The following is a 27,982-nucleotide window of genomic DNA, read 5'->3' as shown; positions in this document are numbered from 1 at the left end:
CACAGATCAAAACAGAAGGACATATTGAAACAGTGTTCAAGTACCTAAATGATCCAATCAGCATTTACTATAGACCATCCACAAAGCAGTTGATGGAGCTGTCTGATTTATAACTGTAAATATAATCTCTATTTCAGCTACACAGACACTTCAGCAGACTGACTCCTATCAAGAGTCATAAAGGCTTTATAGAATACCCAAATAGGATACTATCACAATATCCCTTTAAAGTTAGTCTTAAAACCTTGTTAATAAGTATAAATATATTTTAAAAAAATATTTAATTGCGATTAATCGCAAATAAAATCACACTTTTTTATCTGTTCAAAATGTGCATTAAAGGGAAATTTGGCAAGTATTTAATACTGTTATCAACATGGGAGTGTTCAAATATGCTTGTTTTTTGCAAATGTACATATATATATATATTTATATATATATTTATTACTGGAAATCACTTAACACAAAAAATTGACAAATATTGTCCAAAAAACGTCACAGGTACTGCATTTAGCATAAAAGATATACATAAATATACAATAACAATAAATAACATGGAAAACTGCAGCCCAACAGGCAACAACAGCTGTCAGTGTGTCAGTGTGCTGACTTGACTATGTCTTGCCCCAAACTGCATGTGATTATCATAAAGTGGGCATATCTGTAAAGGGGAGACTCGTGGGTACCCATAGAACCCACTTTCATTCACATATCTTGAGGTCAGAGGTCAAGGGACCCCTTTGAAAATGGCCATGCCAGTTTTTCCTCACCCCAATTCAGGACATATATAGAGCGTTATTTAGCCTGGCCTTCGCTACAAGCTAGTATGACATGGTTGGTACCAATCGATTCCTTAGGCTTTATAGTTTCATATGATGCCAGTATCTTCACTCTAGCTTTAAAACTGAGCCCACTACAACCTAAAAATCGCAGATTGCGTTAATGCGTTAAAGAAATGAGTGGCGTTAAAACCAATATGCGTTAACGCGTTAACGCGTTAACTTTGACAGCCCAAGTATAAAATATTGCAACTTTACAAAAACAATACAAGCATTAGCAGAATATTTAAGTAAAAATGTGTTAGTTGTAAGATTTGGATTAATCAAATTAACATAAAGATCCACTTAGACTGCAAATGGTGCCAGCGGTGATACAACACAGATTCCAGTTTACAGTCAGGAAATATTCAAAACTTTTCTCAGTATAATTACCATATAGCACGCTTGACATTGAAAAGGGAAGGTTAATAGAATCAGCGTGCAGACATGCTGGGACCACGGATTTGTTAACATCATGTAATGACTCTAATTGAATGGACAGTGTGTCACATTCAGATGCTTGTATTATTCAGCAGTTTCATGCTACTGCTGGTCACTACTGTACTCTATTCACATATTGTTCTCTGCTTGGACAACAGAGGTTCTGCCTGGCACTGCCGTCTGTGGTCATTCATCGCTGCAGCAGAGCTTAACTGTGGCATTTCAAAAGGCATCGGCGTGGGTCGCTGCTGGCGTGAGCCTTTTCCAGACCTCTCTCTCAAATATGAAGAGTATTTAACTGATGCCCGGCGCGAGCAGGGTGCCCGCCTGAAAACGTTTTATTGTTTGTTTTCCAATCATCAGCAAACAGCGATGCGGACACAAGGGGGCTGCTTGTTTCAAAGGATGACAAAGGTCCCTGTGCACGTGGAGCATTCGGGCACAAAGCAGCTTAAGCAGTGCACAGACAAAAACGGCCCTGTGTCTCTCACATACACACACCATCATCAAACCCACAGAGCAGAGACTAGACAGACAGCCTGTGTGCCGAGATAGACGGCGCATCACCATGAGCAACACGTGCACACATTTACAGCGCACACACACACGCAAAATCCACAAACAAATGGCCTAGTTTGGTATGGAAATCCTATACCCCTGTGGGCCCTTTAAGTACTCTGCCATTGATAGGCACTTTGCATAGACTATCCCCTTATTGAATAAACTAGCAACTGTGGCAGGAGCTGCCAACACTGGCACAATTTCTGGGGTACAAAGCCGTTTAACATTCCCCGAGTGTGCAGCTGTGGTTGAAAAAGCGAGGTGGGTTTGCAAATGATAACCTAATATTGTTGAGTAAACAACCATGGTTCGGATTTTGAAGGAAACCAGGGGCCATAAAAATGAAGAGTGGCAGAATGACACTAAGCTCTGTCAGCTCTGAATGTCAGTGAGATTAGGCTCTCAGTTAAAAGCTACTCTTTAAAGCTCCAGTTGGTAGAATTGGAGCAAATATGATTCAAAAAAGGTTATTTTATAAATCACTATATCCAGTAGGATAGACTCCGAGCTGGAGTCTGCCGTCTCTGAGCAGCTGTCAATCACTCGCGAACTCCGAATCAAACGGTCAAACTAGGCAGCGCTGATCAAATAAGAATTAATATTCTGTTACTGTTATGCCTATTTCTTGCCTCAAATGTTTTCAGAAACATCTTGTAGTGTACTGTTTACACCAGCCCGGGGCAAACTTTCTCATTTTACAGCTAAACAGTACACTAGAAGATGTTTCTGAAAACAATTGAGGCAAGAAATAGGCATTACAGTAACAGAATATTAATTCATATTTGATCAGCGCTGCTTAGTTTGACAGTTTGATCAGAGTTTGCGAGTGAATGACAGCTGCCTCTGTTGAATGAACAGCCAATAAGAACGCTGGCTCTCTGAAATGACCTGTGATTGGCCAAAGTCTCCCATCACAGGCTAGATTTTTTAAAGTCTGAAAACAGAGCCATGAGGAGGTGCAGAAGTCTAGTTTTCTGTCAGAACACTTGAATTACAATATGCTGAAAGGTTATTATGGAATTTTTGCTAAATGATGCCAAAAACATTCTGTATGCTGCCACTTTAAAACCAGTTTGGGTTGAAGGGATGCGGCCATTTAAATTCACATTAACAAAATGCAGCACTTCATCCCAATCAGTTAGATGAATTTGCTGCTGGACAGAGTTGCACTTGACAAAGATTCAGTGAGCCATTCAAAATCTACAGTGACTTTTCTGTGCACTTCACAGAGGATGAAGCCATGACTGACAGAATGAGGACAGCATGCACTCCGAAATGATGTACTGTCACATGGAAGATGTTAACAACACTAAATCAGCACTGTGTTTTATAAATGACTACTTACTACTACGCACTACAAGAAGCATCATCCAGAAAGGGCTGAAAAAGAATGAAACACCTCACAGCTCGTGTCTATTTCATGGCCACTGGTCATATTCTCGTTATAGGTGGCAATAAAGACAGAGACAATAGGTCCTTGTTACAGAGCGAGAGAGGAGTCCGATGTGATTAAGATCAGTCCATTCCCACGAGGATGAGTGATGCCAGGAGTGGAACTGTAGGACAGCCTTTCATTTGCTGCTCCTTCATATTCTGTTTTCCTCTTGGTGAATTTAACCCAGATGGAGCACATGAACTCACTCATCTTTTTAGATCGCCCACCTCTTTAACCATGACATCACCACAGCTGCTTAACGTGCACACAGAAATGACACCAGACTAGATGCCAGGAGGCAGCAACACAGACAGACAGACAGCAGGGTCCTGAAGAGGAAGAAACAGCCACTAGAATACAGCATCAGATAGTTACAGAAGCTCTTTATGATCTTTTCTTTCTGGGACATACTCCCAGAAAGAAAGATTATAAAAATGTCAATCCCACAGTTGGCCATGAAAACAATATTAGACCAAAAACAATATTGTTTTATAAAGCTCATATTGGCCACCGCTGTGTGTATCAGTATGTCTCTAGTAGATACCACCAAAAAATACCACCCCAGTCAAACAACCTGCTTCCAAGACCAACACAGCGGCTGCAGATTGTTTATTATTTCAATTTTCACATCATCAAGTGCCCACTTTGCCAGACACGGAGCCTGGTTCTGCCAGGAGACAAAGAGTTGAGATTAGATTCTACTTAAACTGACATCACGAGGGCAGGAGGAGACCACAAATAGACCACGGATACCTAAAGTTGTCAACTTGTGGCTGAACACGGCACTGGATCAGATGGGAGTACTAATAACAAGACACCAGAAACCGTCTCTTTAAAGTATTTGATTTTGAACAAAATGATGATGTTGGATTGAAGAGCAGAAGAAAGAGAGACGGAGAGAAGCGTTTAAGGCCCTGACACACCAAGCCGACAGTCGGCCGTCGGACAGTTTGGGGCCGTCGGTGAGCGTCTATCGGTCTAGTTTTTGCGGTGTGTCCTGCACCGTCGACTCTAGTCTGTCCGTGTTGGAGGCTTTTCGGCTGATTCAGCATGTTGAATCAGCGGTCATCTGATCATTCCAATACACGGATATTTTCCCAATGAAGCGGTGAGAGTGACTAGTGTGAAAATGGTCGGCAAACACCGCTTTATTTCATGTATGTATCATAACAACGGTTTGTATATCCGCAGTACTCGGTCTTCCGGTTTCCCTTTTTGAATGACAAATACAGACGAGACTACTGCCGCCTGCTAGTGTGGAAGATATTTTCCTCTCATGCAGGCGCAGAACGTACATGTTAACTGGCAGTTGGTTGTAGTCTTTGCGGTGTGTTCAAATGCAACTTGTCGGCCAAGACAAAGGCGACGTGAGGCGATGCAACAGCCGGCCTTTATCGCCGCTAGTTCTTTGATGACGGCTTGGTGTGTCTGGGCCTTTACTCGGACACTACAGCTGAGGTGTCCCTGAAAGAGGCAATTAACCTCCCGTTGCTCTGGTGGAGCTGCTCAGTGGCCACCTGTAAAACACTCCCAGGATTGAATGTGGTGCATTAACGCTTAGCAGTGCACTGTGAATTACATTGCCTGCTTAATGTTTTCCTTGATGAATAAAAAAACAAAACAGCATCCACATGTGTAGCTGATTGATAACAACAATTTTTTCAATGTACAACCAAACCAAAAAAACAACTAAACTAAACAAGAAAAACAATACTTGGACACATGTTGCAAAGCCTTCAGAGTGACGCTGACATCACCCTCTTTCTTAACGGCAGCAGAGAAGGAGAGAGGGATAAAGTTACTAATGAAATGTCCGCCCCATCACAAAGTCCACACGCTACATCACAGTAGTCTGACTATTCAGCCTCGTCAGTCTTAATTAAGTGAAATTTGTACACTGTTTTTTGTGTCCAAGAGGGAACAAGAGCTTCATTTATTTATGGTCTTCTTCACAGAGTATTACTTCTACTAGGTGTGCAAACCTTTCTTTCACAAATCAAAACTAAAATACCCAAGACCGAGGTGGTTAAGACAGAGTTAGCTTAGTCTTAATTTAGTGCTCTCTTTGATATAGGCCGGCTCAGATCCAAGACCATTTATAGCTACCTCCGAGAAGCAATAAATCAGTGAAAAGGAGTGGAATGGGCAGTTAACTGGCTCACTGAGGAGCTTTTCTTCCCTCTAGCAAGGAATAAATCCTCATGCAGTCTGAGGAGTCTAGCTCTTATCGATAGCAAAGTGCAAATACCGCAAAATGCCAGCTTTGGAGAAAGAGAAGAGAATCTTTCCAAATGACAGAGAACATTGTCACTGATAAGTATTTTTATATTCAAAAATGCTAAAGAAAATTGCTTACTATGGATTGAAGAAGATTCTTCATGTACAATGACAGTGTTTAGACAGTAGCTGTAAAAACAGACTTGCTGCCAACTTCGATAAACCTGACTGAGGAGACTGAGCAAATGATTGTTTACATTTTATCTAAATGAATTACACAGACTGACTTCCAGTACTCCAAAGGCATTCAGTTATTCCATGGGAAGTCGGCTCCCTGATCACAGTAATGCACTGTGCTGGCTTCTTTCTTTCTAATGAAGATAAGCTTTCAAATCACAGCAGGAGCCGTGTGGCTGGATGGCGTCCAGCGCCAGCCAGTTAACTGCAGCCGGCCTGCCTGCCAGCCAAGAGGTGACAGAGTGCATAGTGAGCAGAGTGCACAGAGTCTTCAATTTACAGAACAGGAGGGTCATGGGTGAGGCGTCATGATGAATTAATGACTGCAGGTGGTCAAGTGTCAGAGAGCTGGCACCTGAAATGACGCACTGCCCTCGTCATTCTCACAAACAAAAGCTTTGGATGGGAATCTCTCGCTGACACTCTGTCTTCCCTTCTGTGTTCCAGGAAATGTGGTTTGCAGTTTTTTTCAGTCAGGTGGAAGTGGAGAGGAGAGATAGAAAACGCAGTCGGTGTTTCTGGCCTTCCTGTTGTCCAACTGTCAGGGCATGAAATAGGTCAACAGGCGCCCATCGGCCAGACACTGGGACTCGCAGGCATTCCTTTCCTCTTACTGGAGTGGAAGATAGACAGAAGCGAGGCTCCATGACTGCCGTGGTGACTGGGTAGAGATTAGCCTGGATGGGTAAGCTGCATCACAACAGCACAATGTGCTACTGAAAACCATGAAAAACACCACTTGTTGAGGATAAAATGTTCTTTCATTGTAATAAGGTACTGTACACATCTTAAAAAATCATGGTACACAAGTTGGATTAATAATGTATTTTGTGATAAGGATGACATGTTTTGTGAATACAGCATCTTGCACTGTATTTCCTAAAAAGCAGCTGGAATCTCTGACTCTGCTTCCAGTCTAGGACATGACATCATATGCAAGGAGATAAATAAATAAGCAAACAGATAATGCAAAACTAGGGCAATCTGATTTATTGTAGGAAGAGCAGCGTCTGTGTTTGCATTAGTCAGCTATGTAAACCAGATATACTTATATCACAAAGCTGCAGAGATTCACTGGAGGCTGACAACAGTCTGACACCTGTCATTAGAGACCGACTACACAGAGGATTTGAATGGCTGTTTGCACTTTGGATAAGTTCATCACAGCATCAACGGATTCCAAAATAAAACAAATCTTTGGCTAAATGTTTGAGATTCATTGGAAGAAAAGTCAACAAGCTGTGACTTTCACACCCGTATAATTGATTAGATTAGATTTTGTCACCTAACCTAGTTTTTACTATAGACAGAATATAAGAAGTGGACGTAGTCACCGTGACATCACCCATGTAAAACTAAGTGCTGAGTAAAACCGAACGCTGAATAAGACATTTTTAGGCAATCAAAAAGGTTCTAACTAACTTTCATGAACTGAAACAACTCTGAAAGGGTTAAAGCTCTAAGGCGAAAACACGGACAACTCCCAGACCAGACAATGCCGGGATGGCGACGGGTCAATCACAAGGTAGCCACGCCCTAAAGCATACCCTGCTTTATGGTCTATTTGACTCTTAATGGGACCATAATTTACTACATGAACATCATGCTGTATTGAAGAAGACTTGAAACTAGCAACTGAGACCATAAACTCAGGTTTACTGAGGTAATAAATCAAGTGAGAAGTAGGGTCATTTTCTGATAGACTTCTAGTGCAAGTTTAAGGCACTTCCACGTTGGCTTCACATCTCAGACTCAGAGGTTGCCCACTGGTTTTCACCAATAACATAAAATAGGTATGAGCTGGTTGCATACCTTCTTGCCCAGCATTTTCTTTATTACAAAAGATCTTCCCCTCTGCCATCAGCTGAATGGAGGTGCTACTGTACAATATCATCAGATAACACAGTTAAATGTCTTCTATATACACATCTTCTTCTACAACACATCACTGCAAAACTTTAGCTGCATAAAAGAGTTCAGTGTACTAAAGAATACCAGTATTTGTGTGGAGGTTATTAAATGGTGGGAGTCAGGAGAAGGTTTGCTGTTTCAGTGGCTGATACGCAGAATGCATGAGAGGAGACGGTGGCTGAGTGCTCGGTAGTTGAGGTGATATTTCTCAGTTAGTAGAAAATATTAAAATTTAGCAAATTAAAGAAAATATTTTGGTTGTGACGACTAGTCTAAAAAGAGGCTGGATATGGACTGACTAATGTGCAGAAATACACCCTTATGTCATTGCTGTGACTCTCTTGTCAGCAGGCGGCATGTTAATCAATCGTGCCTACAACTGAGCAAGCAAACCTTCCACCCTGCCTTTAAAAAAAGACTTGACTGTGTATTTAAGCAGAGATGCTGGTTTCTGCCTGAGAAGTGGACAGCTCTGTGCTTCCTCTGCAGCACAGCATGAAACTGCAGCATGAGAGCTGGCAAGCCACAGAGGGCCACTTGGCCTGGGTTCTTTGGCTCCTTTAATCATTTTGATTGAATCATTTTGACTGGCCTGCATGCTAAGGCTTTTAACACAGCATCCTTATGCTGATCCACTCTGCTTTACACTACTTACGGAGCCAATACCCCACTGAGATATCCAGTAGCGCGGACCGTGAGCCGGCCAGGAGAGCTGTGATAGGGAGAATTTCTTTATGCTCCAAATGGAAAACAGTTTAACTCACTGAAGGAATAATAATATGCCATTTTACATGATTGTAGGTTTATAGGATCAGCGTGTGTGATGGGTAACAGGTTGTACACGAGTACTGTTAAACGTTTTCAGCTTCTGATGATTTCCATCCTAGCCTTATACCTTTGGAATAAATGTTACAAGACTTATGTTGAATTAAGATGTGATCTACTTTCCTGGATAGACCACAAAAAGGATTAAAAAACATATTCTGTGGAAAGATGAAGCCGTAAATAGGGTTTTGCAAAAAAATACATCATCAGCTTCTAATCTCAAGCAACACTTGGGTACTGTGGCTCCCTTTCCACTGACCACAACTTAAAACTGTGGTTGTTTGGATCACACGAGTCGGAAAAAATCCTACGCAGCCACCACTGGAATCTAATTCTACAAATAGTATAATACTAATAATATTATTGTAGCCTGATCTTTATCTGCAATTGAGCACAAATACTGGGTTTAAACAGAATGTGGCCTACTAAGTAGCAAAGAAATGTTTTTTTAAATAATTGTGTATACAGACATTTGTATAAATTATTCAGCAAATGTGTTATGATTTTAGTTATACATGTGCAAATCTGAAGGGGGCCCTGACCCCAGGTTGGAAACCACTATCTTAAAACATAACCAACAGAGAGGCAACTGATTCTACAGAAGGGCTCAGTCACACCAGCCTTTAGAAAAGCACAATTTCAGACAAGGCAAAGTAAATTCATGCATTGCTTTCACGTACGGTGAACTTTGACATGGGAATTCATACCGTCTTGATTGTCCTTACCTTGGAGAGAACCAAAGAAGCTATCATATTAGCTGTGTTATACAACCTGCAAGAAATTACTATGTCACCAAGCTTTCAACAGCACTTTTTCGCGAGGATGTGTTAATGAATTCCGCTGTGCCACTTTCTGGAGTGACTGGACAAAGACACATAATCAACAAGATGACACCCAGTATTCTCAACTTTACTCTCAGAAAGAGAAAATTATCTGATCTTTCTGCAAGCTGCTGTTCACACTACTGGATAGCAAATTACAGAGCCTACATCCACTGAAAGGCCAGGATTACTGTTCCCAGAGTGAGGACGAACCATAGCACAGACACACAAACCATATCAGGTTGATTTAGTATGCATTGAACACACGATCACAGGCTTAGTGGCTTACATGTCACATCCAATTTAAGTGTTTTTAGTATGTCAAATATATACACGCATTGTCAGATGCTCAACCATAAATTCGTGATTTTTATGAGCTCAGGCCTGGAGGCTAAATTATACCAACTTTGATGTCTAGGCTATAGTCTCCAGTTACACAAACAGGACATTTAAACAGCACACGCCTCCCTCTGCAAACACAAAGCACTGTGGACTGGCTGGTGTGTTTACTGCACCAACTCCTAACTGCACTGGAAAGTATGACTGGTGTAACTTCCTCAGTGTCCCAGTTATCACAAGTTGGACAAACTTGCTTCCTCATGTTGAATCCCTGCTCTACGTCAATTTGCACTGATATGGTGTTGAGATAGCACAATGATCTACGTATTTCCACATTCTGTCCGTCCTGTTGCTCCCAGTGGTGTTGAAGTCTGCTCTGAGTGGGAGCCGTGACCCCTGGAACAACGAATCAGTGCTTCACTAGACAGATAAGCATTTAGCATCAGTGTAAGAAGTTCAATGCTGTGATACATTTGTCAGAAAGCTGCTAAAATAACACCAATAAGTAAAAATTAGGGCTGTCAAAGTTAACGTGACAACAACACGTTGACGCAAATTCGTTTTAACGCCACTAATGTCTTTAACACATTATCACAACTTGCGATTTTTAGCAAGAGTGAAGATACTGGCATCATATGAAACTAGAAAAACCTATTGCTACCAGCCATGGTACCGTCTGGATGGAAGGGAAGCTAATGTAAAGAATAGGGCTGTCAAAGTTAACGCGAGAATACGGCATTAACGCAATTTTTTTTCTTAAAGCTAGACTGTAGATGCGAAAAAACCTTAGGAATCCATTGGTACCAACCATATCAGAGTAGCTTGGAAAGAAGGAGGCTAAATAACGCTCCAAACTTAAGCTAAATTTTGACAAGGAAAAACTGACATGGCCATTTTCAAAGGGGTCTCTTGACCTTTGACCTCAAGATATGTGAATGAAAATGGGTTCTATGGGTACCCACGAGTCTCCCCTTTACAGACATGCCCACTTTATGATAATCACATGCTAGTCTGGGGCAAGTCATAGTCAAGTCAGCACACTGACACACTGACAGCTGTTGTTGCCTGTTGGGCTTGAGTTTTCCATGTTTATATCCAATATTTGTCATTGTTTTGTGTTGTTAATTGATTTCCAATAATACAAATATACATACATTTGCATAATACATAATACATTTGCCCACTCCCATGTTGATAAGAGTATTAAATACTTGACAAATGTCCCTTTAAGGTACATTTAGATACACTGATAAAAAAAGTGCGATTAATTTGCAATTAATCACAATTAACTATGGACAATGGACTATGGAGGCACTGTTGCATAGTGGCCACTGAAGTGGCATTTATCTGGACTAGCAAGTAGATACCAATTAAATTACCTTTTTCCAAAAATCACCAGCTCATTTTTGGTTATTGAACAAAGCTATCATATTAGCTTTGTTATACAACCCGCAAGAAGTCACTACGTCACCAAGCTTCCAATGACACCGGCTTTCTGTCTCAACTGGCCCGAGGCACTATTGCCTGGTGGCCACTGAAGTTATGAAGCTATGATGGGAATTTCAAAACTTCATGGAACCAATTAGAGTGACAAAGGCATTACTTTCCCTGCACTAACAGATGCATCAATGCTGACAGGAGAGTCAAGGAGATGTCAATCAAGTAGAGTCTGTACACACCCACTAGTCAGGTAGATTAAGTGAAAGTGTGGGTGACAGTGTAGGGGCTTTAAAAAAATATCTAGAACACAAACTTAAATCAGAAGTAGAAGTACCCAGTTCAAGTAAATTATAAGTTACATTTATGTCAGACATAAAACAGTCCTAAAGAAGGTGAGAAAAAAAATCTTTAAAAGACCAGTGTGTAACAAATAGGGCAGAAATGGAATTTAATATTAATAAGTATGTTTTCTTTGTTTTCATGGTGGCGCAGATTAAAAACACAAGTTGAAACATTAGCAAATAAAAGAGATCATTGGGTCAGATTGGTCGTTATTACCATAGATCACCTGGCGCCAGAATTTTGTGTTTTCCTTTACATAAATACAGACATTTCTACCATAACTTGATGTAGAAAGGGCATAAATATGTGCATAAAAATTCATCCGGAATGTAGGAAATTAAGCATTTAATGCCCAAAATTTCCTGGGGGAGCGCCCCTAGACCCCCCGCTTAATATGTGTCCCCTCAAATGTTGAAACAAAAACTATGCCCTTGACTGTACACGTCACATTCTCATTAGGGGCTGAGCCCCCCTGAAGATCGGATCTGATCCTGGATTCGCCCCTGGCTAGGTTTCTGTACCAGCACCCATAAGAAATAAAAACTTAATGTTGCTGTGCTGCAGTGTGAACAGAAACAACAATGTTATTCCAATGACAACATGCTAACTGCTAGATTGATAGCATCCGCCGCTTACAAGTTCTTGGCAGCATCTTCAAACATTACAGCTACCTACAAGCATTCCAATCAAACTTCTGGATAAACCACCAAGTGTGTGAAATTTCCCATTTTCGACCATGTGAAAGTCACAACAAGCTATTTTACCTCACCACACAAACATGTTTTAACATTCCTTTAATCCTGCGCCCGGATGGCTACAACTGACTGAGTTGTAGGCCTGAAAATAGACCCACTGTTATTGGACAATATATTACAGTGACAATTCATCAGCAGCCGACAATGCGCCGACCGCAGGCTCTGGTCTTGGCCGCTCTCCTGCTGAGCCAGTGAGGAGACAGGAAGGCTCGGTGTAGTAGCCTTCAGTGTAATTTGGTTCTGATAACGACCTCCTTATCAATGCAGCAGACAGCTTACTCCTTAGCCTGCCACTTCACAGATAACACCATCAATCAAATCTGAACGAGTTCCTCCTGTTCCTACATTTCTTTCCTTACTTCCAGCAACAGAACTGTTATTCTACTTTCCAAGCCCAAAGTCTGACAAACCTCAGCTGGTTGCTTTACCGTCTGGTTGGAAGGGAAGCTTATGTAAAGAGTTATATAGTAAGGCTGTCAAAGTTAACTCGATAATAATGCGTTAACGCCACGATTTTTAGGTTGTAGGCGGTTCAGTTTTAAAGCTAGAGTGAAGATAATGGCATCATACAGTATGAAACTAGAAAAACCTAAGGAAACCATTGGTACCATTGGGCTTGAGTTTGCCATGTTATGATTTGAGCATATTGTTTATGCTAAATACAGTACCTGTGAGGGTAATGAATATTTGTCATTGTTTTGTGTTGTTAATTGATTTCCAATAAAAAATATGTACATACATTTTGCATATTTGCCCACTCCCATGTTGATAAGAGTATTAAATACTTGACAAATCTCCCTTTAAAGGCACATTGTGAACAGATACAAAAATGTGTGATTACTCACGATTAACTATGGACAATCATGCGATTAATCATGATTTAATATTTTAATTGATTTACAGACCTAATAAAGAGTTATATACATATAGATATTGCTGTTCATCAGAACAAATCAGATAATGAACCCCTGCTTCAATTAGAGGTTTAAAAGTCTGTATGCTTATTATTATACTACTACATGGTGATTCAAGGGCTTCTGTGTGTTCTTGGTCTTAGCTCTCTTGGATCTATAGCTTCATGTCATGAGCAGGCATAATGAAAAATCAAGCCGTTTGATGATCGATTCTCATTTACTATAGAGGCTCATTTGAGAATATGGAGAGTGCTAATTTAGAAGAATAACAGCTCACTCAATTAATAATATTGCTGAGTGCTTCATTTCATAATGGAGGTGCATGTGGGAAGTTGAACCGATGATCACGGAGGACTGTACCAAGCAGAGTTTAAATACTTCTCATAGCTCGGAGAACATGATTGATTATACGCCCTGTGACTGTGATGGCGTGCACTTACACTTGCTGAGCAAACATTTTAGTCGGACTCATTTCATTTTCAACCCCACATACCTCCACATACCACCTATGTGTAACAATCTCATAATTATTTTGTACCAAGAGTAACATTCGTCAACAGGCAACCCAATTTCGCTTCGTAACTAGAGAATAATTCGTGAGATTAAAGAAGGTAATATTGGCCTCCTTTGTTCCTACTTTTTGACTCAACAATCGTTTGTTTTGTATATAATGTATTAACTGTGCACTGTATGCTGTATGTGTGTGTGTGCGGAGAAGAAACTGGGAGCTAATCTTTTCAAGCATGCAGCAGCTTGCTACCATTGCCTTCCAATCTGAGCCTACTGTGCTCTATCTTCAAGCAACACACGTTACTGCTATGAAGTGATGCAGCTCAACACCACCTACTGACAAAATACTTCACTGTATGTGTAAAGTATATGTATGTGTGTGTGCGTGTGTGTCCATGCCTATTGCCCTAGCAAACCACCTGGCTCTGGTCTATTCAGTGTCAATTATTGTTGGGATGAAAACATGGAAATATAATCACATAGCAAATTGCATAAAAATACGATGAAGCTCTGTGTGTGGGAATATGTATGTGTACAAATATGAGGAAGCTCTGGGCACATACACAAGTACACACATATTAAGATGCAAATGCTCGTTTTGTTAAAGAAATGCAGCGAGGTTACAGACGTGGAAGAGCTTGGTTTGTCTTTGGATGAGCGTGAAGTCGCTGCTGAGTGCACTTCAGAGAGACTTTGAAATGGAAATCTCACGGAGGCGCAGTGAGCTCGGGGCAGTGGAGGGATGCGAGCATGAGACTGATAATACCATCTCCTTTGGCAGGTTCCCTCATGCTTACTGGCAGGCAAATCTCACTCAGCACTTTCCCCCTCCCCGCCCAATATCTACTCACAGGTGCAAACAGATACACCACATACAGACCTGTGCTGACTGAATACAGAAACACAACACACAAGATCAGTAACGTGTGGACATGCTCTCACAAATAATGGCACAAGAACTAACTTCTAACCCGTTTAAACAGCTTCTATAACTCCAGGGCATATTAATCAGTACTCGTCAGTCAGTGCTCTGTCGGAGCGCATCTTAGTCAGTATTCATCAGTCAGGACATGTCATGTCGGAGATGTACTCATACATTTACTAAATACAATAAATATGAGCTAATCTCTTGTCATGTCATGTCTGTCTTTGCCTTTTACATCAACAGAGAAAGACAGACACAGACAAAGAGGGATAAGTGATGCTGAGGCAAACGGCCAAACAACAGAAGCAGACCTGACTCTGTTTCCTCCTGTCTCCCCGCCTGGTTCCCCATGTTGGTCCGCTCTGCGACTCCCACTCTCCACACCGGGGCGGACTAATCCAAGAATCCGTGGCTGCGGGGGAGAGGTGTGTGTGCGTTTGAGTGTCGGGGTTGTTGTCTCTGTTCAGCACCCACAACCAGCGCCGGTCAGCCACATAGAGAGGAAACCATAAAATTCTTCTTATTCTTCCCTCCGACTGGTCTTCTTTTCTGTTCTCCACTCCTTCCCAGGACTGTAGGTGAGTGAGTGTGTGCATGTGTGAGGAGGCAGGCTGCGTGTCCTGTCAGTGAGTGACTGCGAGTATGTGTGTGAATGTGTGCGAGCGTGCGTGTCCTCCAGAATGGTGACAGTATGTCACACTGGCAGGCTGGCGGGCGGGCGAGCAGCGTCGTGTGCACTTCATTATTGCTGTGATGACTGGAATCAGCTCAGAGGGGGAGTGGCTTCCCGGGCCACACGCACACACACACACATTAACACACCTCCTCCCACTGCTGCCAGCCAGTTTACTCTCACCAATACCAGTTGAACAATGGTGAGATGAACCGTCCCTCTCACTGGTACTGAAAAGACGAGTGAGTATAAGAGAGAGAGAGAGAGAGAGAGAGAAAGAGAGAGAAGAGAGAGAGAGAGAGAGAGAGAGAGAGAGAGAGAGAGAGAGAGAGAGAGAGAGAGAGAGGGTGGAGGGAAGAAGGAAGGAAAGAGGAGCAGGAAGAAAGGAAAGGCACTATTTGTATTTTTGGCAGAGGGTGACAGAGCAGCTCTTGTCTTTTCTTGCTAAGGGAATTTGCAGTTTGGGACCTCACACAAAGTCTCCCGTGCCCGCTCCCCCTCACAAAATCACAACTGCAATTTCCCAATAACAGTTCATAAATGGGGAAAGGAGCCCATCCAGCAGGGAACAATAGCATGTGCCGTATGCGAGTGCGACTACATGAGTATAAAGATGGGGGGTGGTGTGCTAGTTTTGGTGGGGCTGCGTGGAGCTAGTGAGGGGAAGGCTTGTTTTTTTTCCCTCGCCCTTTCTCATTCACAATGTATGCACGTGTTAAATATTTATGATGGCACAAACTACACGGAGAAACCAAGAATGACTTGTCATTTTCAGCTGTACTGGTCTCCTTTTTTTGGGTCCCCAATCTTCAATGTTGTGTTTCTGTGTGTGCACGTATGTACAACTAACAGGAAAATCATTATGAACCCCTCGTGGAAGTTTGGCCAAAACACAAGGAAGTCAGAAACTACTCCTCTACAATACAGGCAAATTGCTGTCATTAATTAATTAATTAAAAAAAGATAATTATAATTAGGGCTGTCAAAGTTAACACGATAATAACTCGTCAACACAAATCTGTTTTAACAACACTTGTTTTTTTTAAGGCATTAACGCAACTTGCGATTTTTAGGTGGTAGCGGGTTCAATTTAAAGCTAGCTTAAAGATTCTGGCATCATATGAAACATGAAGAATCCATGTCATCAACCATGTCATACTAGCTTGCCGCAAATGAGGTTAAATAACGTTCCAAACTTAAATTAACTTAACGATAGAGTCGATGATGTTGGAAAGCTAGCATAATTTGAATGTAGCATCGCCTCAGGAGCACTGCCGCATAGTAACTACTTCACAGACAGAGCGGAGAGAGGACCTCAACTCAACAACACTACCTCATGACAAGTAACCGTGGCAGTGCTACTTTTGGCTGAGTTTTCTCTTCCATTCTCCAGTAAACACGGAGCGGCGACGACGCGCTTTGAGTTCAGGCTGGTGCACGCCAAGGGTACAGTACGAACAGACGTTTTTACAGGATTACAGCAGCTACAGATGACGGCTCTTTTCCGTCCTTTTTCAGAGCTCATAAGTAACAGATCGCTGTCGGGGGGTGTAAAGACCATTTCAACCAATACAACAAATAGTGTATACTGGATGACATTGTCAACCCTGCCTTTAAATTTTGGCGAGGAAAAACTGGCATGGCCATTTTCAAAGGGGTTCTTTGACCTCTGACCTCAAGATATGTGAATGAAAATCTATGGGTACCCACGAGTCTCCCCTTTACAGACAAGCCCACTTTATGATAATTCCAAGTCGCAGTCAAGTCAGCACACTGACAGCTGTTGCTGCCTTTTGGGCTCGAGTTTCCCAAAGTATGACTTGAACATATTTTTTATGCTAAATGCAGTCCCTGTGAGGGTTTCTGGACAATATTTGTCACTTTTTTGTGTTGTTAATTGATTTCCAATAATAAATATATACATACATTTGCATAAGGCAAGCATATTTGCCCACTCCCATGTTGATAAGAGTATTAAATACTTGACAAATCTCCCTTTAAGGTACATTTACGTACACTGATACAAAATGTGCAATTTTTAACAGATACGAAATGTGCTATTAATTTGCGATTAATCGCAATTAATTATGAACAATCATGTGATTAATCGCGATTAAATATTTGAATTGATTGACAGCCCTAATTATAATTCATCTATGGGCCAAAAATACATCTACATCACAGTTATACCCAGTTACAAGAAACAACAGGGATGATTAAAACCGCACAAACTGTTCAAACAAGCGGCAACTTTAGCAAACAAAAGATTTTCTATTCATACCCTTCTGAGCAGAGCTATAGTGTTTCATCCAACCTCAGTTTACAGTGATACAATGAGAATGCACTATGTCGCGTTATCTGAGTGTCTATGATACAGTATGCTGTGCTGTGATGGTCCAAAAAGAAACCTCGGTTAGTCGAGGGCACAACTCTGTATGAAGTACTATTTATCAGAAATCAAAATTCATTCCAACTGCATCATCAATTTTTAAAGCCATACTTGACACAGATAAGCACTGATATTTTTAGTAGGGTGAGCGTCTCTGTTGCATAAGCTCAGAGCTACCATATTACCTCCTTCGTGTTCACTGCTGAAAAGAACCATGGAAATAAAAATGATAAGCTGAATAAAAAAGCGATGGACATTTAAATTTGTAGCAGCATTTTTGCTCGATGTGTATTTGATGCACAAAATACTCTAAGCTCCAGCCAGAAAAATCTTTAAAAAAAACAACTCCAATAGCTGTTAGGAAGGTCTTGCCTGCTGCACGATTCTGCCCACGTCAGGCTGAATATTCAACCCTTTGATACAATACTGTACACAGCTGCCTCCACCCTTTGTATATCTTATGAATGTTGCATAAACTGTTGGTACATTTTCCTCTTCCTTTTCTTAATATTCTCCTCTCTCCTCTCCTCGGAGCAGCACATCTACCTTGGTAAACAAACATGCCTCTAATCCAGCTAAGAATGTTCTCCTCACCGCAGGACGTCCATCTCTGTGGGCCTCTTTCAAGATCTGGCAAGACCATTTCTCTCTGTCGTGCATCTTTGGGGGACTTGCTGGGGTCACAAGCTTCTCAAGAGAGGAATTTCAAACTTGGTGCCAAAACTCCGGTCAACAAACCTAAAAGAGGCCAGGTGTGTTTATGTCTGAGTTGATGCCAGATGTGTAAATACGGTGGAGTAAAGATATTCCCGCTTGCCATAATCCTTTTTACAATGCATGCATAATAAACGAGGGACTGCACTATCACACTGTATATACTGTAGTGTATATTAAGACTTGGACGGGGCAATATGGGGGACATAGAAGGTAAAGGTGTGGGTAATTTTGCATGCATATTGTGTGTGTCCATCTGCATGTACATGCATGTATGTCCTTTTACTGCTTATGTCAGTGTGTGTCTGTCATGGCTGAGTGCTTATGCAGGCTGAGGCGTCCCAGTGGACTGAGGCGTGTTTGATTAATCCATCTGACAGATATGAGGAGCTGAAGGACCATACCTCTCTCTCCTCCTGCCTCCCAAACACTGGCACACAGACAGACAGGGCCCCACTGGGACCACATGTTAAGGCTGAGTCTGGTGTCTGAGTTGTGCATAGTAAAGCTCACACACACTCTGGGTCCAGAATGGTTCTAGCCAGCACACCTCTCTGCTCAGCTTATCCTTAACCGTGATATTAACTAAAGTCATCTGACACTTGCATCATACATCCATCTTCCCTCTGAACTGGTGTGATGAGGATATGATATGAGCAATGAGCTGATTAATAGGGAATAGAAAGTCATAGCCCATCTGGTGCGGTTGGCAAACCTCACATATGGTGAACAGTCTGAGAGAAACTTCATCTCCATCACTCACTGACAGCAGACCTTTCATACAGCAGAGGCTGAAGGTTAAAGGCTGATGGCTTTTTGGGGAATGACACAGCAAAAAATACACTTGGTTTTCTGTAAATCTTCAGCATGCAGTATTTTGCATTCAATAAGAGCAGAAAAAGCATGAGATGCATTTGAATCAGGGTTTAGTAGCCAGCATCCAACAACTCTCCTTTATGGAGGATGGAACCTGCCAAAATAAAAAATAAATGAATAAATAAATACATGACTCGATAAATAAATATGCCATTAAATATAGCAAAATAATATTACAAATAATTGTAGCCATTAATTAATTGATAAAATGTGATATAAATTGATATTTCTGTTTTAATTTACTACTTTATTTATTCATCTTGGTATTAATTCCCTTATTTACTTATTTTTTTATGTATTTTTGTATGTATTTATTTTCTATTAATTTTTTTATTCTTTTTTATTCTATTTGTATTCATTTATTTTTGCATTTATTTTTTATTTATTTTATAGTTATTTTATATATATATATATATATATATATATATATATATATATACACACACACACATACTGTATATATGCATTTATTTATTTATCAGGTAATTTATTTATTATTATTTTTTTATTTTGGCAGGTTCCGTCCTCCTGCCGTACTCCTTGACTAGTTGAAATCATGACACCAATACCGTTAGAGCACTGATGAAACATTATCTCTGTGTAGCATGTCACTATTCTATGTTTACAATCAAGTAGAATGTCCCTCACAGGTGAGGACAGAAAAGTGAACGTTGTGGCATGAGAGAGCTGCATGCTTCTTGGTAAAGCCAAGATAATCCTGATCATTCACTTTCATCTTCTTGCTGAGGGAGATTTATGAGATGACAGTATTGCGCTGACACGCATCACTTAGGAGAAAGACAGCCTGCAGCAGAAATACAGTAAAACTGGCAGCTGCCTACATGTCTTTTCAAATCTGCAAACTATTGTAAAACGCTTGACATGTTTGTTCTCAACTTCAATCCTAAATTAAAAAAGTGATACTAGATGCAACCAAACTTACACTAGTGGAAGACACTTATGTTAAGCTGAACTCCACTCACCTAGACATTAACGATCAATGTGACTGAACAGAGGTGAAGGAAAGTGCCTGTCAATGAAGTGCCCATTTGTAAAGTTATGCCCTGCAGTCACCCCCCATCCACCAGGCTTGTTATTTATAGAGCAGGACAGTCTTATCTCCTTCTGTCTCTTCTCCTCGCACACTCCACAGGGACTCCTCTCCAAGTGAAAGCTTTACTGAATTATTGATGAGGTGTTTTAAATAAGTCATCAGGATGAGGCTGGGTTTTAACCCGTTGTCTGACAGCACGCTAGAGTTGGTTAAGTGCCAAGTGGGATAGGGGAGAGACTCCATTAGCAAAAATAACAGTTTTTGACTCATTAGCACGGCATGCTGTGAGGGGAGGCGAGGGCGGGGTCAGACTGTCAGTCAGCTGACCCTTGTAGACGATACTGTGTGTGTGTGTGTGTGTGTGTGTGTGTGTGTGTGCGTGTGTGTTTCATATGAACTTGTGTACCACAATGTTTTTTTCCAAGGGACCCTTGCTGTTTTACATCCTTAAAGCCCACTGTGATATGGCATCTAATAACGCCTAATGAAAGTACTTCTGCCGTGCTTGAATCTTGTTTTTTTGTGCTCAAGACTTGTTTTGAAGTATTTAAGAAAGGGAAAAGCCTCTTATCGCATAAGAATAATGACTATAGTGGGAGTCGTCATTCGTATTACAAAACCCATGACTGCATAGCTGACATCTAGTTGTAACTGGGGATGAGAAGGTATCATCAAAATATTTTCAAAGATCATAATAAAAATGTCTATCTTGGTTGATTGCATCCAGGGAAAGAGGGTACACAGACTGAAGACAGACCTCATAGTGCTGCAGTATTTTGCAAAATTACACTGGTTAGCACAAGGATGCTATATTGTTTGTGTCTTTGCTTTCCCCTGAATGCACACAACCTCAGGCACATCTGACCCAGTTCTGATAAAGTAGAGGAAATAAATGATGCATCTCACCACTGCAGTCCTCATTTCCACAATAAAGATTTGCTAAATGGGATCTGGGGGTACAATTACAGTTCGAAACAAGATGACATACTGTATTTGTTACGTATAAAAATGGAGTGTAAATGATGAAAAGTATGTTTTCACCACTCAGTGAGGATTCATTAATGTGTCCACAGTCTAAATGTATTTGGACGGCCTCTGAGAAAACACTCAATTAATCAATGACAGTTCTGCTGCAGTGTGCCTTAGAACCCAGTAAGTCCTGATTGCTTCTTCTCAGTGTGTAATGTCACATACTGTATCAACTAGGGAGAAGCCTGATCTGTTTATGACAGAAAAGCCTGAAGACACATCTCAGTAGCCGAGTGAATGTGTTCAACCCAAAATGTCATAAATGAAAAATGAATTTTTTTATCTTCTCTTCACCCAAAAAACTTCAGAAGCTTCCCTTCCACATTCATAAAACACTCAAAAGACCTTTAACAGCATTGCATCTCAACATCAAGGAGTTCAAAATACCACAGATCACCACCCCAATCTATATTCAAATCACGGCATTTCCCCGGTGTGGATATTTCAGCAGAACTCTCAGGTCAGGCTCAGTGACAGCGGAAGGCTAAATGATGATTGTCACTGCTGGCATGCATGGTTAACCATTGCTGCTCTTTCAGGTGTCAGATCTGATTTTCCACTTGCCGATTAGCTTGATTTATTGGACCGGTTTGACATATCCACTCATTGTCTGTCGTTATATGTCTTGACGTGCACAGGTGTAGAGTCCCAGCCCAGGTGCAGAACATACAGCTTGCCTTATGGGAACATTATTTAGATTAACTTCCACTCCTTAAGGGTGCAGGCACCCTTGTCCCACTTTACTTTTTTCAGAGGCTGTAGCAGGCTTAAACTAGAAAAACCAAAGGAATTCATTGTTAACAACCATGTCATGCTAGCATGTCGGGAAAAATGAATGAAAATGGGTTCTATGCGTACCCGCAAGTCTACCCTTTACAGACATGCCCACTTCGTGATAATCACATGCAGTTAGGGGCAAAAACCATGCAGTGGTAACCTCTAGGATAAGCCTCATGAAACTTTACAACAACAAACTAGAGACCTAGGGCATTCAGAGGATGGATGGCTTTCCTAGGTAGATTGAAAATAAGGGGGTTTCTGAGCAGTTTCCACAACAGAGGTGCTCGCCATCGAATCCCCGAAAAAATACAATTCTTGCAGAAATCTCCAAATGTCGAAAGATTTGATACCAAATCACAGCATGGATTTTTCTATGGTGTTCCTCAAGGTCTTGGAGTCTTAATGTGGTATTTTGAAGGGATTATTGATAATTTTTTATCAATTCTTGAGTGGTAAAAAATTATTAAATTTAGCACCAAATCTGTGTAACAAATAATATCAACTCAAAAATTGCTGCAACATAAGTGAGCATGGGAATGGCCATCATATACTTATATCATACTGTTCTAAACCCTTATACACTTTCTCAATTTATTTTAATTAACTAATTTCCTTTTTTGCATTTCTGATTTATGACTAGAACAACTTGACACAGTGCTGAGCTGATCTCAAATTAATCTTCAGGTTCCCAGCTTTCAGATGATGTACATCATGTCTATGTGATATCTACTGTTGACCTGCTATCTCACCCTAAAGGGGAATCTGCTCTTGTCTATGGGTGTGAAAACCCAAACTTTGGTTAATTAGAGCCCAATCCAATGAAAGCTGGGTGAACTCACGGTCTAATTGTGTTTGAAAGAATCGAGATCCTCACTTGGCCTTGGTTTCTCAGCTCCTCTGGAGTCCTTTGTCAAGTAGAATTCAATTATCTCTGCTTCAGCACAACAACCCTTTGAAGGAGAAATTCACAGCATCTACACCCTGTGTGGATGGGCCACCAAAAACAAACACAGCTACATATCTCCCTCACAGAGGATTTTTCCAAGGATGTGCTGGGAACAACATTAATTACTGCAAACAAATCCCTGTCATTATCTACTGCCATATTTGTTCTCTATGTAATACATGTTTTGCTATCAGGTCTATTTGTGGTTGCTCTGGTTATCCAGTGGCCCGCCCTAGTAAAATACCAACACACAATTTAATAGATAATAAAAATAATTTTAAAAAAAGTGTTCATCACGACATGGCATCCTGTAAATAATTTACAGTAATTTCAGTGACTAAGAAAGCTGATAAAATACAGTGTGTGCTTCACTCACACATGGATAGCATGGACCACAAATCTCCAACAACAACAATGTGTTGCACAAATACAGGAGGCGGCAGTATTTGTCCCATCAGCATCTGATGTAATCAAGTCAAATAGCTGAAGACTGTCAGGTATCTCCACCCTTGTTCTGGCATTCTCATGCAACACCAGAGCAATAAAACATTGACATGCCTGTATAATGTTACTTAAGATGTTGGTGTTGGTGTACTTCTTGAACTGCCACACCTTTACAGGTAGCCTCAAACAGCTGAACACTTTAGTAATGGAGATTAATAATGAAGCAATTGCAGGGTTTAACATTAATGTTTTTTCACTTGTCTGGTCGAGCAAGCGGGTCAGAAATTTTGACTTGCCCCTAAACAAATTGTTTTATTTATTAGTGCTTAGCACATAACAACAAAGACCATTAGCTCCGGATAGAACGATGTGTTTAGTTCTTTTTTACCACTCGCCCAAACGGGCAAGTGAATTGCTTGATTTACTAGCCCCGGGCAAGCGAGCAATCCTCGTTGTTGACCCCTGTGCTGATCAGCTGTCTCCGATTGTTCACAGACATCTTTAACACCTCACTGGAGACATGCCATGCACCAGTCCTCCAGAACTCCCAACATCATCCATGTTCCCAAAAAAAACCAAGGATCACAGGATCCTCCTTGCCCCGCCTTGTCCTGTCCCACCTCAAAACCCTCACTGACCCACTCCTGGACCTCCCAGACCCCCTGCAGTTTGCCTACAGAGCCAACAGGTATGTAGACGACGCAGTCAACATGGCCCTCCATCTCATCCTCCAGCACCTGAACTCTTCAGGAGCCAATGCCAGGATCCTGTTTGTGGACTTCAGCTCTGCTTTCAATACCATCATCCCGGGTTTGCTGCAGGACGAGCTCTCCCAGCTGCAAGTGCCTGACAATGATGGTGCACTTTTACACTACCATCATCGAGTCAATCCTCACCTCCTCCATTACCACCTGGTAACAGCTGCCACCGCCAAGGACAAGGTCAGACTGAAGCGTATCATTCGCTCTGGGGAAAAGGTGATTGGCTGCTATCTGCCATTCCTCCAGGACCAGTACACCTCCAGGACCCTGAGGCGGGCAGGAAAGATTGTGACCGACCCCTCCTACCCTCAGAGACATCTGTCTCTACGCGTTACATTAATGCACATCTTAGACTATCATCCTTCACTGTGAACGTTTGCATATCAACTGATCAATATTTTTGCATATTCTGCAAAAAGCTGTACAGCTCTCTCATTCCAAAATACAGTTATATTGTACATATTTGTTATAGTACTTTTTAAAGTATCTTTTTAATATTTTTATTGTAATTTTTCTATTCTATATTTATGTTCTTGACTCTTGCCGTTCTTTGCCTGTATTTTTATTTCCTTAATAGGATTATTGTATATTATTATTGTTTATTATATGCACCAAACGCTGAGACAAATTCCTTGTATGTGAATAACCTACTTGGCAATAGACCCTACTCTGATTCTGAAAAGCATCTCACAGCAGGGACTTCTTTCACTATGTTCACCATTAGGGTAAAGACAGCAACTAGAGTGACGACAGATGGAGGCAAGACTTAAATCCTAGCTTTTCATCACATTAAAATCACTTGTGAAATAAAAGATATCCTTAAGCATGCTATGTGTCAAATTCATTTTTGCCAGATTTTTGTTTGGATTTTGAAAAATAAATCACAGACATGGTTAGTAGGAAAGGGACTAGAGGGCAATGGAGGAAGACATTGTGGAATCACGTATCTTCAGATTATAACTGTACTTTAATGCTGATTTTCAAATGTGGATACATATGGAACTTTTTAACTAGGTTTGTGACTACTGCATGCAATTAAATCTGTGCAGTATTAGAAAGATGCATTTGATAGGGCTCAATAAACTTTGAATTCAGGTGTGATAGGAGGTTAAATAGATACATAAAATGAATTCTCCATTGGTATTTGGCCATATGTCAATATTGCATAGTGCTTACTGTGATCCACACAATGTTTTTCCTATTTATTATGATGAAACATTTTAAATAGCCAAGATAATATCTTAATTTTAACTCTAATAAAATCAACAAAATACTTGGGATAATTGTGATTTTGTATTTAAAGTGCATTTCCAACAGTATTCAGAATTCCTTGTAGCCATGTGCACAATTATATATGTAAGAAGTAAATGATGTGCTCACCATCACATCTTCAGTGGAATGGAAATGAAAGGCTCGTCTAAAATAATGTGTGCTTACAGTATTTGCACATGTCATGACAAGGGTTCTCCTTTCATTCAGAGCTTTGGGGTGTTCCTCTGCGTCTTAAATTATAACTCATGCTTGAACACACATACACCATAATACAGTACTAAGATAAACCAACACATATCAACACTACTGTACATGCACACAAGAGAGCAAGCACACTAAAGTGAAATAACATCAAAACACCAGCCAAATACCACAGAATTTTTCTCTCTCTCTCGTCCTTGGATAGAAAAAAGTTCATTTTTCCTCATTTGTCATCCAAAACATAGCCTGCTGTTCACACGGCTGAGCAGATGTTGTGTGAGGAGCAGACTATGAATGCGGCCAGTCTCTCGGTTTTGGACCAAGACCCTGAGAACCTTAGTCCTCAGCCACCTGCATTTCATCAATGCCAACCAAACGAGAATAAAGAGACACAAGAGTAGAGAGTAAAGGGCAAAGAGAAGCATCCCTCAAGCTACTTGTTCCCACCAGCATCTGGGAGCTGTGACAGGCAGCTTTAGTGATGTACTGTGGCCCTCTAGTGGTCACAAGTGGTTGGTTGCACTACTAGTGTTTACTATGAACATCTCTTTTCAGCATCATATTGTTTTTTTGTTTTTTTTTACATCAGACCAAGTCTCTGAAATTAGTTATTTGAAGGTATCTGTGCCTTACCAGACAGGCTGCGGGGACGGGCCTCCGCAAGATCTGAAATGGCTCCAGTGGTCACAGTCTTCTTCATCCGGGAGCCAGAGGCTGCAAGTGCAGGCTTTATCAAGGCATCATCACTGCTGGCTCTTTTCAGCTAGAAACACATCTGCTGTTAGTATCAACATATCAACAGAGGACTAACAATGTTAAAATAATGTTCTGAAGAGATTTAATCACTCATGTAAAGATATCATGTTAGTTTATGGTAGACAGTAGTGTGCTTGTGACTCACCCTGCTGAGACGCTGTTCTGAGGCCAGCATGTTGGAGGATCTGGAGGTCTTCATGGCTGAGGAGGAGGTGGTGGTGGTGGAGGAAGATGGGGTCAAGGAGGCCTGCTTCTGGAGTCCTGGCTTGGGCAGCCCCACCTTGGTGGCGCCCGATTTCAACATGGCTGCGCGTCAAGCTAACTACACCTGAGAGAAGAGAGGAAATTATTGAATAGCAAACTTCTGAATGGTTATCCTCAAGCATTAATGTGCCTGTGTATTCGCTGATTCTTCCAGAACAGACACTCACTATTGTCTCATTGAAGGTTGCACTCTTTAACCACTATGCCAGAGGCACCAGTAAGCACTGCTGATGTATGAACGCATGATCTTCCATTAACTAAAAAAAGCACTTCGAACAAAAAAAAAAAAACAAGTCAAGTCAAGAACAAGACGAGTGACACTGTGCAAAACTGGCCTCTGACTTGTATAATAGCTCTTTTTGACTGCCATGAAAAACTAATATCTTTATAAATACACTTTGTTGATAACTTTATTTTTAGCCTCACCCATGTGTAACTTGTTTACTACAATCTATCCACTGTTCAATTTTGACCAAAGCTGAAGTTTCTGCCTCTTTCCTTTATGGGGCAGTATCTAAATCTTCCAAGAAAATCATCACTACTGCAGAAGAACACATAAAATACAAATATATTCATATATAATATATTAGGCAATAATCACATTACAACTAAAAATCAGTTTTAGCAATACACTCGCTATAGATATGGGTCAAAACTAGAATTACTTATAAAATAATAAGGAGACTATTAGCACTGCCTAGTGGCATTTTGTGGCTGCTCCAAAATAAACAAGCCAAGAGTTGCCTCTGAGAGGGCAGCTAAGGTTATTCCCGTAGCAACACCACTGATCTACTTCTAGCTAGATGGAGGAGAGAGAACAAAATATGTCTTGATTTGTTCAAACCAGCTGCACTGACCAACACACGGCACACTCTACATCCATCTACTGCTACAGATCTAGTAGGAAGTATGCAGCTGGCTACAGGCAAAACTGTCATCCCTCTGTAAGGAATATTGTTAAAAAGCAGTACTATAATGGCTTCATTTTTCCAGCTCCAACAGGATGTGGTAACAGAGACTGTTAAAAGGTGTGCATTTGATGACCAGAAGGAAATGTACTCATCAGGGCAAAGAATAGCTGTAGGAAATGGAGGGAGGTAGGAGTGCACTTAACCTAGGAGAGTGTGTACTGGTAAAGAGCTCTGTATCTCCCAGATGACTGGCCGAGTCATTGATCAGGGTTGAGATAACCTGATCTTCTGCCTCTGAGAGGCACAGTGCTGTTAATGGGGATAGCCTCTAGTGTCTGCAAGCAAGGAAACAACTTAACCCTGGACATTGCTGTCCGGGGAGACAGTTTTTCCCCCTCTGCTGCTCTAAACTGGTATATCA

General features: G+C 41.1%; 1 protein-coding gene across 5 annotated transcripts in view; it reads right to left on the bottom strand.

Annotated features, from left to right (window-relative positions):
• specc1 (sperm antigen with calponin homology and coiled-coil domains 1) overlaps nt 1-27,982 on the bottom strand; it is an 82,324-nt gene that overhangs the window by 39,246 nt on the left and 15,096 nt on the right. For 4 of the 5 annotated variants that reach the window (XM_074609880.1, XM_074609879.1, XM_074609881.1 and 1 more), the window contains exons 2-3: nt 26,532-26,714; nt 26,264-26,393 (exon numbers count right to left, since the gene is read on the bottom strand). In XM_074609880.1, coding sequence (XP_074465981.1) covers nt 26,264-26,393; nt 26,532-26,690 — 289 coding nt within the window. In that variant the 5' untranslated portion in view covers nt 26,691-26,714. Of the gene's footprint in view, nt 1-14,802; nt 15,381-26,263; nt 26,394-26,531; nt 26,715-27,982 lie in introns of those variants that run through there. The other variant, XM_074609884.1, reaches the window with a different exon arrangement.

Source organism: Sebastes fasciatus, chromosome 16 (assembly GCF_043250625.1).
Source record: "Sebastes fasciatus isolate fSebFas1 chromosome 16, fSebFas1.pri, whole genome shotgun sequence".
NCBI lineage: Eukaryota > Metazoa > Chordata > Actinopteri > Perciformes > Sebastidae > Sebastes > Sebastes fasciatus.
Note: the sequence above shows the minus strand (reverse complement) of the source record. Positions and strands in the feature narration are given on the sequence as shown.